This window comes from Biomphalaria glabrata, chromosome 5 (genome assembly GCF_947242115.1).
Source record: "Biomphalaria glabrata chromosome 5, xgBioGlab47.1, whole genome shotgun sequence".
NCBI classification, from domain to species: domain Eukaryota; kingdom Metazoa; phylum Mollusca; class Gastropoda; family Planorbidae; genus Biomphalaria; species Biomphalaria glabrata.
In genome coordinates this window covers 2436563-2450743 of record NC_074715.1, presented here as the reverse complement: position 1 = coordinate 2450743, position 14181 = coordinate 2436563, and the positions used below count along the sequence as shown (strand labels likewise).

Genomic DNA, 14181 nt, shown 5'->3' with positions numbered 1-14181 from the left:
CACTGAGAACAGAAGTACACTGAGAACAGGAGTACACTGAGAACAGGAGTACACTGAGAACAGGAGTACACTGAGAACAGGAGTACACTGAGAACAGGAGTACGCTGAGAACAGGAGTACACTGAGAACAGGAGTACACTGAGAATAGTAGTACACTGAGAACAGAAGTACACTGAGAATGTGAGTACACTGAGAACAGTAGTACACTGAGAACAGTAGTACAATGAGAATGTGAGTACACTGAGAACAGGAGTACATTGAGAACAGGAGTACACTGAGAACAGGAGTACACTGAGAATCGGAGTACGCTGAAAACAGGAGTACACTGAGAACAGGAGTACACTGAAATTAGTAGTACACTGAGAACAGTAGTACAATGAGAATGTGAGTACACTGAGAACAGGAATACACTTAGAACAGTAGTACAATGAGAATGTGAGTACACTGAGAACAGTAGTACACTGAGAATGTGAGTACACTTAGAACAGTAGTACACTGAGAATGTGAGTACAATGAGAATGTGAGTACACTTAGACCAGGAGTACACTGAGAATAGGAATACACTTTGAACAGTAGTACAATGAGAATGTGAGTACACTGACAATGTGAGTACACTTAGACCATGAGTACATATAACACCTAACCAAAGAACATTTTTTTGTTTCGGAAATGTTTTATTCCTGAGGAATAAGACATTGTCCCTTTACAAAACAATTACTTTAATAAGATATTCATTATAAGACATTAGTTAGGCCAGGCTTACATTTAACTTCACATTCACTTTCACCTATGCTTTGGTCTGCTGGACCGCTGGGGCACCACACGAGATCTGTTAACCTTTTTTTTTCTACATTATTTTCTGTCATTTGCCTTTGGTAGAATTTCATTCTGATAATATTGAAACCTGCCTTTTTTCTAGCCTGGGTGGACCACTTTGGGGGCCGATTTTCAGTTTGTGTTTCCGCACAAACTGTCTTTGTAACCTTGTTTTTTTTTCGCTATTTTGTTATCGCTATTTTTTTTTTTGAGCGCCAGTTTTCTTCCTCTTTTTTGTCCGCGCTATTATAATTGCGCTTTTTTTGTTGTTGTTGTTGTTTTGTTTGTTTGTTGTTGTTGTTTTGTTTGTTTGTTGTTGTTTTGTTTGTTTGTTGTTGTTTTGTTTGTTTGTTGTTGTTGTTGTTTTGTTTGTTTGTTGTTGTTTTGTTTGTTTGTTGTTTTGTTTTGTTTGTTTGTTGTTGTTTTGTTTGTTTGTTGTTGTTTTGTTTGTTTGTTGTTGTTGTTGTTTTGTTTGTTTGTTGTTGTTTTGTTTGTTTGTTGTTGTTGTTGTTTTGTTTGTTTGTTATTGTTTTTGTTTTGTTTGTTTGTTTGTTGTTGTTTTGTTTGTTTGTTGTTGTTTTGTTTGTTTGTTGTTGTTGTTGTTTTGTTTGTTTGTTATTGTTTTTGTTTTGTTTGTTTGTTTGTTGTTGTTTTTTTGTTTGTTTGTTATTGTTTTGTTTGTTGTTGTTTTGTTTGTTTGTTTTTGTTTGTTTGTTGTTGTTTTGTTCTTTGTTGTTGTTTTGTTTGTTGTTGTTTTGTTGTTGTTTTGTTTGTTTGTTGTTGTTGTTTTTTGTTTGTTGTTGTTTTGTTTGTTGTTGTTTTGTTTGTTTGTTGTTGTTTTGTTTGTTGTTGTTTTGTTGTTGTTTTGTTTGTTTGTTGTTGTTGTTTTTTGTTTGTTGTTGTTTTGTTTGTTGTTGTTGTTTTTTGTTTGTTGTTGTTTTGTTGTTTGTTGTTGTTTTGTTTGTTTGTTGTTGTTTTGTTGGTTAGTTGTTGTTGTTTTTTGTTTGTTGTTGTTTTGTTTGTTTGTTGTTGTTTTGTTTGTTTGTTGTAGTTGTTGTTTTGTTTGTTTGTTGTTGTTTTGTTTGTTTGTTGTTGTTTTGTTTGTTTGTTGTTGTTTTTTTTTGTTGTTTTGTTAGTTTGTTTGTTGTTGTTTTGTTTGTTTGTTGTTGTTGTTGTTTTGTTTGTTTGTTGTTGTTTTGTTGTTTGTTGTTGTTGTTGTTTTGTTTGTTTGTTGTTGTTTTGTTTGTTGTTGTTTTGTTTGTTTGTTGTTGTTTTGTTGTTTGTTGTTGTTGTTGTTTTGTTTGTTTGTTGTTGCTTTGTTTGTTTGTTGTTGTTTTGTTGTTTGTTGTTGTTTTGTTGTTTTGTTGTTTGTTGTTGTTTTTTTCGCTATTTTGTCCAGTTAACGACACATACTAGACGATGACTCTATCACGTGACCTTACCTCCATAAGTTTCAATCTCACAAAGACTTAACGCCTCACTAGCTTTACAAAGGCTTAACGTCAAACTTTGAACAGGGCGAGACATCAGGAGGTCAAGTGTGTAGACCTCATTGAAGCTGCTCGTAGCCTCTAAATACTCATGAATTGGAACAAGGTTTGTGTCGTAAAAAGTTATTTTAAAATTTCTTAAGGTGTCGTCCGGAAATATGCCTAGACCCAGAAGATAGAACAAAGAACATTTATGTTTATAAGATTTTTTTGCTGATGGAATTTTTTTTTTATTTATAAAATGTTATCATTAGATAAACAGACAGTGTCTGCGTGGCTAAGGGCTTGGGTTCTGAATTTTAGGGTCCCAAATTTGCATCCTAATAAAGACTGCGATGTTAGTGCGTCTCTGAGTCAACCCAGTTCTAATGGAAACCAGACATTAGTTTGGGAAAAGTCAAGACATTTGCTCGCTGTGTTGCCAGACGACACCTTCGTTAACAGTGAACCACAAAAACAGATGATAGTAACATTATACATCAGTGGTTCTCAACCTTTTATGCTCGGCGACCCCTTTTTACAATCCCCAACTCTGCCGCGACCCCCCCCCCCCCCACAGCAATAGAAGAATAGACAATAACAATCCATATTTTCGATTGTCTAAGGCGACCCCTGCGAAATCGTCAATCGACCCCCAATGGGGTCGCGACTCACAGGTTGAAAACCCCTGTTATACATATATAATAATACACACATGTATATATATATATATATATATATATATATATATATAGAGAGAGAGAGAGAGAGAGAGAGAAAGAGAGAGAGAGAGAGAGAGATATAGATATAGATATATAGATAGATATATATATGGATAGATAGATAGATATAGATAGATAGAGATATATAGATAGATATATAAAGATAGATAGATAGTTACATAGATAGATAGATAGATTGATTGATTGAGTGATTGATTGATTGATTGACCGATTGATAAAATGTCGCTTACGTGCGACGTACAAAACCAATCGCCACAGCAGGACGGGATAGCCGAAGGTCAGTGAAACGTGGGGGTGTAGGTCATAACTGTCCGAACGAACGCAGCCACCTTCTTCGGACGTAGAGTTGTAGCGTGTTACGCCATCTGCTATGTCGTTGTCACAGAACCCCTGAGCAACAGAGGACATCTCAATTTCCTGGCCGTAAGCCATGTTGCGACCTAGCAGAGAATAACAGAGTAAACTCTTTCTCTCCGAATCGACGATGCCATCGTTGATTGATTTTGACCTCACTAATTTTAATTAATGTTTACATTTTTAAACTTAACTATGAATTATATAAAAGGAGCATACATTTCCCTTTAATTCTATACCAAATACAATATTTTCTGATAACAAACAACAAAGCTATTGAAGCCCAATCATAACAGGGGTAGTGAAATAGTAATGAGCCTAATAAAGAATTCCTTCAAAACGTGGAAAAATAATTACGGAGAGAAAGAGTTAACAGCCCACCCAGAAAGTATGTAGGGATCAGGATTAAAGAACAAAATTTATAATGCAATGCGGACATAAAGATATAAACCCATGACCTATATTTTATGAATTGACAAAAGCTTTAAAAATAAACTTAGCTTCATGATGCTACGTGAAAAACGGTATTGCTTTAACTCTTTCTCTCCTAACTGACGATGCCAACGTTGATTCCACCAGAATGTGGTAAATAATTACGGGGAGAAAGAGTTAAATAGCAAATGAAACATTAAGAGGGAAAAGGCACGTGGAAGCTAGAAATAAATTATATCAACTATTAGTAATTACGATTGAGCACGATGTTTAAGGAGGGCTGCTGTATATCATATTAAACTATGGTGACAGTAAGTTCGGTGTCACCAGGCGTCTTCCGCATCTACCACACCCACCTAGTTACGCCGCTGCACGTAGTCAATGCAGACCTAACTTTGACCTATATAATTTCACGACTGGCGACGGCTCATATAAACTTTTAACATAGACCACATATGCCATTGGTTGAAGAATAATTAACAAACGAGGAACGCAGTTATAAACAAGGGGTTAAGTTCAATCCAGATGTTCCCCATATTAGGTGGCAGCCTGGTCGTGCGGTATTCTTATAATTATTATTATAGCTTTTATATAGCGCTATTTTCATGCTTATTGCATGCTCAGAGCGCTTTTGGTCCAATCTCATTAGTGGACCAGTTGGGGGTGGGGGGGGGGAAGGGTTATCTAGGGGTTGGTTTTCCGTGCTGCCTTTAGGCGCTCAGTAAACGCAACTCTGCCCATGTCGGGTGTCGAACCAACCTCGAGCCCGTTTCTAGGTAGCCAAGCCAAGCAAAGTTCAAGCGCACTTGGCCTCTCGACCACGCTCGTTCGGACTTGTCGATGGTACCGGGTTCAAACATTGCCCGCTGCCATTCCCCCGTTCTCCTGCGGGACACTTGGAAAAGGAAGTAAACTATCTTCAACTCTTAAGGAACATCCGAAACATGTAAAACATTTTACAAACATATTTTGGAAACCGTATCTCTTTTAACTCTTAATGTATCTCATCTCTTAATGAAAGAGCATTGCATCTTACGAAATCCAAATGAACATTTAAAAAAATATGCTTTATTTATGAAATGTACCGATATTTACACAATTCTGATTAAAATATGATAAATTGTGTGGGACTCCTTCAGGGGTAGATCTAGAACGGCTATTTTTCATGTGACTCTGAAGCCCTGTTTTGGAGAGGCACTCCTGTCCACATATATCGCGGGTTAAGGTGGCTCTCACTTTGGTGGTAGAGGAGCCGGGCACGTTTTCATGTGACTGTGGAGCCCTATTTTGTAGATACACTTCCATCGACATATACAGCAGGTCGAGGTGGCTTTCGCTTTGGGCGGTAGAGGAGCCGGCTGTTTTTCGTATGGCACGCTTTTCTTCCAGAGCTGAAGCCCATGTCTTCTCCAGAGCTGAAGCCCATGTTTTCTTCCAGAGCTGAAGCCCATGTTTTCTTCCAGAGCTGAAGCCCATGTTTTCTCCAGAGCTGAAGCCCATGTTTTCTCCAGAGCTGAAGCCCATGTTTTCTTCCAGAGCTGAAGCCCATGTTTTCTCCAGAGCTGAAGCCCATGTTTTCTCGCCGTCCATAGCTTCCTTGGTCACCATCTCTCTTCAACTAGTACGGTCTAGGGCTATGTCTTCCCAATGGTCAGTATCAATGTAACGATAAATAACAATTAATTAATGTGGGAAGCGTGGTCGAGAGGCTAAGTACGCTTAAACTTGGCTTGTCTTGACTACTTATGTAGGGGGCTCGAGGTTCCACACCCTACTCGAGCAGAGTTGTTTTCTGAGCGCCTATAGTCAGCACGGAAATCCTTCTCACAGATACCCCCCCTCCCCACTAGTCCACAAATAAGATTTGTGCTCTGAGCATGCTTTAAGCATGCAAGTAGCGCTATATAAAAGCTATAATAATTTCACTATTAATTAATAACAAATTACTTTAATTATATCTATCATCAAAATACGCGTAAAGTACCTCCATTCACGAATATCTCACAGATTCGGTACGCTTTGTCGAACGTCAGGAGGATCTTACTAATGGTGCTGGTGATGTTGCAGTAGATATCTGTGGTGTTCTTGTCTACAACGTGAGAATTGGTCATATTACATTCTTGCAGGGTGTTCGATGAAGCAACCAATATTATGGACATATTGCGCCCTATAGCTAGAACATAAAATAGAGATTTTATTGATAATTTAATTATTTTTTTATTTATTTTAATAAGTGTTCTACATATATAAGTATTCTACATATATATAAAACATATAAAGTGCTAAGTATTTTACCATCACAAAAGAGATACAAGACACCATTCACGGATGAATGTATGTGTAATCTATTTTTACAATCTGCGCGAATGACCGGAAGTGTGTTTTGTTGTGAGAGAGAGACCAGCTTGTGTGATATGCAGTAAAGCTGATTAAAGTTTATGTGTTTGATCTAGTGGTTTAATTGTTTTATTTCGTTAACTAGAACTGAACCAGAGACACCCAGACGTATCGAAACCTAAGGTAGATTCTATCGAGTTATAATTATAAATAGAATAGGAAAGTTGTGACAACACCGATAGCAAAGACAAACAGACTCAAAAACTCTTTTGTTCCCCTGGCAATCAAATGATTATTCAGAAACTATCCTATATAAACTTTTCGCATGTAAATTATGAGTGAGTCTGGTGTGAATGTATGTTTGGGTTTTCTATAATTACAATGTTTTGTTTGGTGTAATGCACACATTGTAAGACACATTTCCTTATGGATAATAAAGATTATTATTATTACGGGAAGCGTGGTCGAGAGACTATGTACGCTTGAACTTGGCTTGTCTTGGCTACCTATAAAAGGGAATCAAGGTTCGCTGCCTGGTCGTGCGGTTAACACGCTGGACTGTCGTTCAGATTTATCGATGGTCCAGGGTTCAAACCTGCCCGCTCTCATCCCCCGTCGTCCTGCGGGAGGTTTGGACTAGGAAGTAATTATCTTCAACTCTGAAGGAACATCCGAAACATGTCAAACATTTCACTCGACTCGAGAAGAGTTGTGCTTACTGAGCGCCTAAAGGCAGCACGGAAAAACCTTCTCCAAATACAAACTCCTCCCCCAATGGTCCACGAATGAGATTGAACCATAAAAAAAAACAAAAAAACTTAAGTACCTAGTACTTACATTCATTTGCTACAATCCGGATGTATATGAATACCAATGGCTTAATAAATGTGATATTTAGCTGTTCGTGCAATGGGACATCGTCACAGGTAGAGAGATTCTCATCGCAGAGCTGACCCATTTCTCTTGCGTCATGCACTTCCACCAGTGATTCCTCGGGAGACATTAGGTTCTCTGGACGAGTCAAAGTAATATCAACTTGAGTACACAAATGATTGATCTAGGCCAGTGATACCCAAAATATGGCCCGCGGGCCAGATCCGGCCCGCGACGTGGTCCCATCCGGCCCCGCCGAAAAGTTGGCACAAAGTGTAGAAAATCCCCCATCCAGAAAGAAAATATTGACAAATGTATCTTTACCTACATTAGGGCTCTCAATTTTTCTTTAATTAATTGGTACAATGACCTTTAATATTTGGACGGTTAGTGAATGGAACTCTGAATGTAGAATCTACCAAAAAAAGTGAACGGATCTTTACTTTTTGTGGACTATGATAATAAGCCAACATATTTTTATTTGTAAAGAAAATGAGTCTGTTTTAAGAAGAAAAACATGTAAACGGCATTATCAAACAAATAAGGCGACATTCTTGATTTAAGCCGCGAAAAAAAAAAGTTTAACTACGCCTACTGATTGGAGGATCAATGGGAATATTTATTCAAAAGAGAAAATGAGTCTTTGTAAAGCTAGCTACAACCTTGCTCATATTTTAAGGACGTTATCATTTTCTTTTTTTGAAGTAACGTCTGTATTATATAAGATAAGATATCAAGCCATTTTCTGGCTCGTGAAAAAAAAAGTTTAAATATCCAATTCATTAATGTAAGGGTTTCAAATCAAATAGTTTCAAATTCAAGTCAATTTAAATTCGCTTTTGTTCCTTTTCGTTCATTTGGCCCGCGACACGAATGTCGGAAATTAAAATTGCCCCCCAGATCGAATTAGGTTGAGCATCACTGACTAAGCAATGCAGAATCATAGATAGATAGAGATATATAGAGAGAGAACAGAGATAAACTATTCAACCTACACAACCAAAAATATCAGAAATATGAAGATACATTCCATAATGGGCGCCACTGTTTAAAGTTTAAGAAACACTGACTTAAAGGTAGAGATACTTACTATACAGACAGAAAGCACCGTAAATCTTTGAGAAACACTGGCTTAAAGGTAGTGATACTTACTATACTGGCAAAAAGCACCATAAATCGTAGAGAAACACTGACTTAAAGGTAGAGATACTTACTATACAGACAGAAAGCACCGTAAATCTTTGAGAAACACTGGCTTAAAGGTAGAGATACTTACTATACTGGCAGAAAGCACCATACAAATTTGAGATAAACGGACTTAAAGGTAGAGAAACTTACTATACTGATAGAAAGCACCACAAAGGTAGTGATACTTACTATACTGGCAAAAAGCACCATAAATCGTAGAGAAACACTGACTTAAAGGTAGAGATACTTACTATACAGACAGAAAGCACCGTAAATCTTTGAGAAACACTGACTTTAAGGTAGATATACTTACTATACTGACAGAAAGCATCATAAATCTTTGAGAAACACTGACTTTAAGGTAGATATACTTACTATACTGACAGAAAGCATCATAAATCTTTGAGAAACACTGACTTTAAGGTAGATATACTTACTATACAGACAGAAAGCATCATAAATCTTTGAGAAACACTGACTTTAAGGTAGATATACTTACTATACAGACAGAAAGCACCATAAATCTTTGAGAAACACTGACTTTAAGGAAGAAATACTTACTATACTGGCAGAAAGCACCATAAAAATGTGGTAAACATGTAGAACAGGTGCAATTCGGATAAAACTCTGAGTCGCAGTGGGACATCAGTTTGCATTGGGACTCAGACAAGACCGACAGACATGTGAATTGGGCTGTATATGAAATAGAAACACGAAACATAATAGCATTAAATACACTTTTTTTTAACAAGAAAAATATTTAAAAATACAAAGCGTATAATAAGCGTACTTGTATCAATTAGTTTGGATCAGTCATATAATTTAATTTGTAATGCATCTAGACTAACAATAAAAAAAAAATAATAATGAAAATAAAAAAAAGGGGGGAAGATCTGAACTCATAGCTCAATCCTCCTCAGGCCAACACGGTAACCACTCTGCTATCGAAGAGCTTATGAACGTGGAAGATTGTGTAGTTATCTGTTGCTTCTATTTCACGTTGGTGCTCACTAAGCCAAAGAATGCAGCCTTCTATAAAGGGGAATAATTCAGCTTATACCATCAAATCAATCAAGTATTATTTATTTCCCTTGTTTGAGATACCAAACAAAGTAATGTATTAATAATAGCTATTTAACTAATGAGCTAATCATTTTTTTTATTGATTTTTGTGCTGTCAAATAAAAGAAAAAAAATTAGCAAAATTTTAGCTAGATCTAAGAATGGGTTTTCGCAAAAATAAGGTACACTGACTTTTTGGCTAGACAGACAGACACACAGACAGACAGACACACAGACAGACACACAGACATACATACAGACACACAGACAGACACATACACACAGACAGACACACACACAGATAGACACACAGACAGACACACACACAGACAGACACACACACAGACAGACACACAGACAGACACACAGATAGAGAAAGTAAGTTTAAATAAGCTTTGTACAAAGAAAATACCTGATATGAATGTTAGACTTTAAAAAAAAATTACCCCGCCCCAATCCCCCCATTCTGCAGAAAAAAGCTCCTGGTCAAGCGAATGTATGTATCTACTTGACTTTATAATATTCTTAAGATAGGCCTTCAGATGTTGCCTTAGAAGACAAGGCGTAAAACTTGTCTGAACATTCATTTAGTAATCTCTTAAATGAATAAGATTTATAATAAATAATGTTATAACCCTAGTGGCGGACTGAAAGGGTTAATGTGTGTGTGACCTACTGACACACGAGACTAAGGCCAATCACACAGGTCAACGTCTGTTGAACAAGGGACATTACTGCTACTGCACGCAAATATGACCAATGTTATGGTTCTGTGACCGAAAAGCCTTTACAGACGAGAGACAGTGTGTCGGAAAGGACAGTCAAGTCCATGACAGCAGGCAGTAAGGACTGTGTGCTACGAAGTGAGTCCTCGAAAATGTAGCTGTACGAGCTAGAGAGACTTCTAGTGATTAGTTAGGCAGTTCTGTTGTGTAGCAAAGCATTTGAAGTTAGTGTAGCCGATTGTGTTTATTGGCTGTTGATGATGTAATTGTAAATAAATCGCCACTTTGTTTATTGAAGCTCTTGTTGTCAAGTTGATGTTTTAGATGTATTGTGTTGTTGGGCAGCGTTTACAGAAGGTCTGATAGAGAAGAACGGAAGTCCACTAAAAAAAAAAAGTAAAATTCCTATTTCAGACCTTGTGATCTATAGGGCTTACAAGGGTGTCATGTGACCTGCACAACAATCAACAAACTTTACGTTTCGACAACTAATGTCCATTAAAGCAGGCAACCAAAGATTCCGAAATAAAAAATTCCAGTCTTCAACAGGATTCGAACCCGGGACATCCGGTTCAGAAGCCAAGCGCTATACCGCTCAGCCACCGCGCCTCCACTAGTCCACTACGCTTATTTGAATAAATTATTCATACTTTGAAAAAATTATAACGGTCAATCTAGAGTTCTCCCAGGCTAACTAATACCATTCGTTATAGGTCTCAACACCGACCTGCAACGTTACTACCTGTGGGCAGTTAGCTCGTTGCCACGTCGTAATACCTGTGACGTGGCTACGAGCTATTGGTCTAAAGTGCCCATAGGTTGTAACGTTACTTGCCAGTAAGTGCGAAGGATGAAGTTGTTTTTTTTTTTTTATTTCATTAGATTACGAATTCAAATAAACTGCACCAATTTTAATTCTTTATTTAGACTTATTTAAAGTGAAAGTCGAGAAAAAAATCCATGAGGAAACACATATGTTTTGAACACTTTATCAAGAGTGAATTGATATAAGCTTTGTAAACAAAATATAATACTTACCGGTTATCACGATGACTGAAGCGATTAAGGTTAAAGCTGTAACTGGATTTATCATGCCTGTTTTTTTAAATATTCTCCTTGTGAACATGAAAAAGAAAAAAAAAATAAGGTCAAACAATGACGTCATTTAAGGGAAAAGTAATATTAATTACACTTTAAATTTGAGGTTTGAGACAGGTGCATCATGCCTTGCTTTCCTCTTTCCACTGGCTAAATAATAAAGAGAACAATGGACTTCGGCATCAGAACAATGAATCAGACTGACTTCGGTATCAGAACAATGAATCAGACTGGTTTCGGTATCAGAACAATGAATCAGACTAGCTTCAGTATCAGAACAATGAATCAGACTAGCTTCGGTATCAGAACAATGAATCAGACTGGCTTCGGTATCAGAACAATGAATCAGACTAGCTTCAGTATCAGAACAATGAATCAGACTAGCTTCGGTATCAGAACAATGAATCAGACTGGCTTCGGTATCAGAACAATGAATCAGACTAGCTTCGGTATCAGAACAATGAATCAGACTAGCTTCGGTATCAGAACAATGAATCAGACTAGCTTCGGTATCAGAACAATGAATCAGACTGGCTTCGGTATCAGAACAATGAATAAGACTAGCTTCGGTATCAGAACAATGAATCAGACTAGCTTCAGTATTAGAACAATGAATCAGACTGGCTTCGGTATCAGAACAATGAATCAGACTAGCTTCGGTATCAGAACAATGAATCAGACTGGCTTATCAGAACAATGAATCAGACTGGCTTTGGTATCAGAACAATGAATCAGACTAGCTTCGGTATCAGAACAATGAATCAGACTGGCTTCGGTATCAGAACAATGAATCAGACTAGCTTCGGTATCAGAACAATGAATCAGACTGGCTTCGGTATCAGAACAATGAATCAGACTAGCTTCAGTATCAGAACAATGAATCAGACTAGCTTCGGTATCAGAACAATGAATCAGACTGGCTTCGGTATCAGAACAATGAATCAGACTAGCTTCGGTATCAGAACAATGAATCAGACTAGCTTCGGTATCAGAACAATGAATCAGACTAGCTTCGGTATCAGAACAATAAATCAGACTGGCTTCGGTATCAGAACAATGAATAAGACTAGCTTCGGTATCAGAACAATGAATCAGACTAGCTTCAGTATTAGAACAATGAATCAGACTGGCTTCGGTATCAGAACAATGAATCAGACTAGCTTCGGTATCAGAACAATGAATCAGACTGGCTTATCAGAACAATGAATCAGACTGGCTTTGGTATCAGAACAATGAATCAGACTAGCTTCGGTATCAGAACAATGAATCAGACTGGCTTCGGTATCAGAACAATGAATCAGACTAGCTTCAGTATCAGAACAATGAATCAGACTGGCTTATCAGAACAATGAATCAGACTAGCTTCGGTATCAGAACAATGAATCAGACTAGCTTCGGTATCAGAACAATGAATCAGACAGGCTTCGGTATCACAACAATGAATCAGACTAGCTTCAGTATCAGAACAATGAATCAGACTGGCTTATCAGAACAATGAATCAGACTGGCTTCGGTATCAGAACAATGAATCAGACTGGCTACGATATCAGAACAATGAATGAGACTAGCTTCGGTATCAGAACAATGAATCAGACTAGCTTCGGTATCAAAACAATGAATCAGACTAGCTTCGGTATCAGAACAATGAATCAGACTGGCTTCGGTATCAGAACAATGAATCAGGCTAGCTTCAGTATCAGAAGAATGAATCAGACTAGCTTCGGTATCAGAAGAATGAATCAGAATCAGGCTAGCTTCAGTATCAGAAGAATGAATCAGGCTAGCTTCAGTATCAAAACAATGAATCAGACTAGCTTCGGTATCAGAACAATGAATCAGACTAGCTTCGGTATCAGAACAATGAATCAGACTAGCTTCAGTATCAGAACTATGAATCAGACTGGCTTCGGTATCAGAAGAATAAATCAGAATCAGGCTAGCTTCAGTATCAGAAGAATGAATCAGGCTAGCTTCAGTATCAAAACAATGAATCAGACTAGCTTCGGTATCAGAACAATGAATCAGACTAGCTTCGGTATCAGAACAATGAATCAGACTAGCTTCGGTATCAAAACAATGAATCAGACTAGCTTCGGTATCAGAACAATGAATCAGACTGGCTTCGGTATCAAAACAATGATTCAGACTAGCTTCGGTATCAAAACAATGAATCACACTGGCTTCGGTATCAAAACAATGAATCAGACTAGCTTCGGTATCAGAACAATGAATCAGACTAGCTTCGGTATCAGAACAATGAATCAGACTAGCTTCAGTATCAGAACAATGAATCAGACTAGCTTCAGTATCAGAACAATGAATCAGACTGGCTTCGGTATCAGAACAATGAATCAGACTAGCTTCAGTATCAGAACATTGAATCAGAATAGCTTCGGTATCAGAACAATGAATCAGCCTAGCTTCGGTATCAGAACAATGAATCAGACTAGCTTCGGTATCAGAACAATGAATCAGACTAGCTTCGGTATCAGAACAATGAATCAGACTAGCTTCAGTATCAGAACTATGAATCAGACTGGCTTCGGTATCAGAAGAATGAATCAGAATCAGGCTAGCTTCAGTATCAGAAGAATGAATCAGGCTAGCATCAGTATCAAAACAATGAATCAGACTAGCTTCGGTATCAGAACAATGAATCAGACTAGCTTCGGTATCAGAACAATGAATCAGACTGGCTTCGGTATCAAAACAATGATTCAGACTAGCTTCGGTATCAAAACAATGAATCACACTGGCTTCGGTATTAAAACAATGAATCAGACTAGCTTCGGTATCAGAACAATGAATCAGGCTAGCTTCAGTATCAGAAGAATGAATCAGACTAGCTTCGGTATCAAAAGAATGAATCAGAATCAGGCTAGCTTCAGTATCAGAAGAATGAATCAGGCTAGCTTCAGTATCAAAACAATGAATCAGACTAGCTTCGGTATCAGAACAATGAATCAGACTAGCTTCGGTATCAGAACAATGAATCAGACTAGCTTCAGTATCAGAACTATGAATCAGACTGGCTTCGGTATCAGAAGAATGAATCAGAAACAGGCTAGCTTCAGTATCAGAAGA

General features: G+C 37.6%; 1 protein-coding gene across 1 annotated transcript in view; it reads right to left on the bottom strand.

Annotated features, from left to right (window-relative positions):
- Window positions 1–11092, bottom strand: part of LOC106059061 (uncharacterized) — a 40866-nt gene extending 29774 nt beyond the window's left edge. The window contains exons 1-6 of the mRNA XM_056028566.1: window positions 11038–11092; window positions 8774–8905; window positions 6989–7162; window positions 5799–5987; window positions 3259–3468; window positions 2259–2519 (exon numbers count right to left, since the gene is read on the bottom strand). Coding sequence (XP_055884541.1) covers window positions 2259–2519; window positions 3259–3468; window positions 5799–5987; window positions 6989–7162; window positions 8774–8905; window positions 11038–11092 — 1021 coding nt within the window. The remainder of the gene's footprint in view (window positions 1–2258; window positions 2520–3258; window positions 3469–5798; window positions 5988–6988; window positions 7163–8773; window positions 8906–11037) is intronic.
- Window positions 11093–14181: the final 3089 nt, after the last annotated feature.